Genomic DNA, 1,724 nt, shown 5'->3' with positions numbered 1-1,724 from the left:
GCCTGCCCGTTGCTGCGGCCGCGCGGCTCGGCCGGCGGCGAGAGCGGGAGGCCCGCGGGGGCCGCGCGCTTCTGCTCCGCCTTCTTGACCGTCTTGCGGATCCTGAAGCGCGCCGCCCTGAAGATGCGCCCGTAGAGCACCAGCATGAGCAGCAGCGGGATGTAGAAGGCGCCGAAGGTGGAGTAGATGGTGTAGCCGTGGTCCTTGCTGATGGTGCACGCGTCGGGGTCCGAGCGGTCCTCGGGCGTCCGCCAGCCCAGCATGGGCGGGATGGATATCAAGAAGCCGATGAGCCAGGTGAGGCTGATGAGCAGCGCGGCCCGGCGCGGAGTGCGCTTGTTCACGTAGTCGATGGGGTCCGTGATGGCCCAGTACCTGTCCAGCGCGATGGCGCACAGGTGCAGGATGGACGAGGTGCAGCACAGCACGTCGAGAGAGATGAAGATGTCGCAGGTGACCTGGCCCAGCGTCCACTTGTTCAGCACCTGGTAGAGGGCCGCCATGGGCAGCACGAGCACGGACACCATGAGGTCGGTGACGGCCAGCGAGCCGATGAGATAGTTGGCCACGTTCTGCAGGGAGCGCTCCAGGGCGATGGCCGCGATCACGCAGGCGTTGCCGCTCACGGCGCACAGGATGAGCGTGCCCAGCAGCAGCGAGGTGAGCAGCTGGTAGCCCAGGGTCACCTCGGCGCCGCCGGCGGAGCGCTCCGGGGAGGCGCTGCTGTTGGACCCGTCCATGCCGCCCGGGGGGGCTGCTCAGCACTCGGGCCCGGGCAGCGGCGCGGGGCGCGTGTGCGCTCCCCTGGCAGGAGGCATCGCCGCCCCGCGCGCCTCGGCCGCGCCGGGCCCCCCGCCGCCCCTCCCGCCCCTATATAGCGCGGCGGGAGGCGGCCGGGGCGCGGGGGACGGCGGCTGCCGGGGCCGCCCCGCGCCCGCCCCGCCCGGCCCGGCCCGCCGCGCGCACCGGGGGGCGGCGGGGGCGGCCCTCCCCCCTCCCGGCCCCGCGCGCCGCTCCGCGCCCTCCCGCGCTGCCGCTGCGCTCTCCGGCGCCTCCCTCTCCCTCCCCTCCCGCCCCCCCGAGCCCGCCCCTCCGCGGAGGGGGTGGGGGGTCTCCGCGGGCTGCCCGGCCGGGCAGAGCGCGGGTCCCCGCGGCTCCCGGCCCCGCCGGCCGCAGCTCCGCCCCGGCGGCGGCTCCCTCGAGGGGGCGGCGCGGGGGAAGGTCGGGGGGAGTGGGTCGCGCATCGTCCCCTGCAGGCGCCGGGTCGGGTCGCCCCCCTCCCCACGCTCGCCCAGGGACCCACACGTGTCCGGCCCCGGGGCTCCGCGCCGCGGAAACGTGGAAATTGCCGCACGCCGCACTCCTGGGATCGCTGTCCTGCGAGGAAAAGCGAACAGGAATCTGGCGGGGAATGGGTTGTAGTTTCCCCTCAAAAGGAGGGAACACGCTGAGTCTGAAAGGGAGTGAAACGAGGAGAACATCCCCGGAGCAGCGTTGGATGCGGGGCAGCCCCGGAGCGAACCCCCGCGAGGCCGGCGGTCACGCCGGGGGGCGGCCCGGGCAGCCGCGGGGCGGCCGCTGTCGCGATGAAAGTGGAGGAGCCCCGTGGCTGCCGGGGACACGGGGGACACGCGCTGCCCCGTGTCCTGCGCGGGGAGCCCCGTGGCTGCCGGGGACACGGGGGACACGGGCTGCCCCGTGTCCTGCGCTGTTCAGTGAAGTGG

The 1,724-nt window shown here is 74.9% G+C and overlaps 1 protein-coding gene across 1 annotated transcript in view; it reads right to left on the bottom strand.

Annotated features, from left to right (window-relative positions):
* HTR1A (5-hydroxytryptamine receptor 1A) overlaps positions 1 to 740 on the bottom strand; it is a 1,234-nt gene extending 494 nt beyond the window's left edge. Inside the window, exon 1 of the mRNA XM_026037032.1 lies at positions 1 to 740. Within this exon, the coding sequence (XP_025892817.1) occupies positions 1 to 740 (740 nt within the window).
* Positions 741 to 1,724: the final 984 nt, after the last annotated feature.

The sequence above is a fragment of the Nothoprocta perdicaria genome, unplaced genomic scaffold (genome assembly GCF_003342845.1).
Source record: "Nothoprocta perdicaria isolate Ctin4 unplaced genomic scaffold, notPer1 scaffold_1, whole genome shotgun sequence".
Classification (NCBI taxonomy): domain Eukaryota; kingdom Metazoa; phylum Chordata; class Aves; order Tinamiformes; family Tinamidae; genus Nothoprocta; species Nothoprocta perdicaria.
This window is presented reverse-complemented; position numbering and strand designations above follow the sequence as displayed.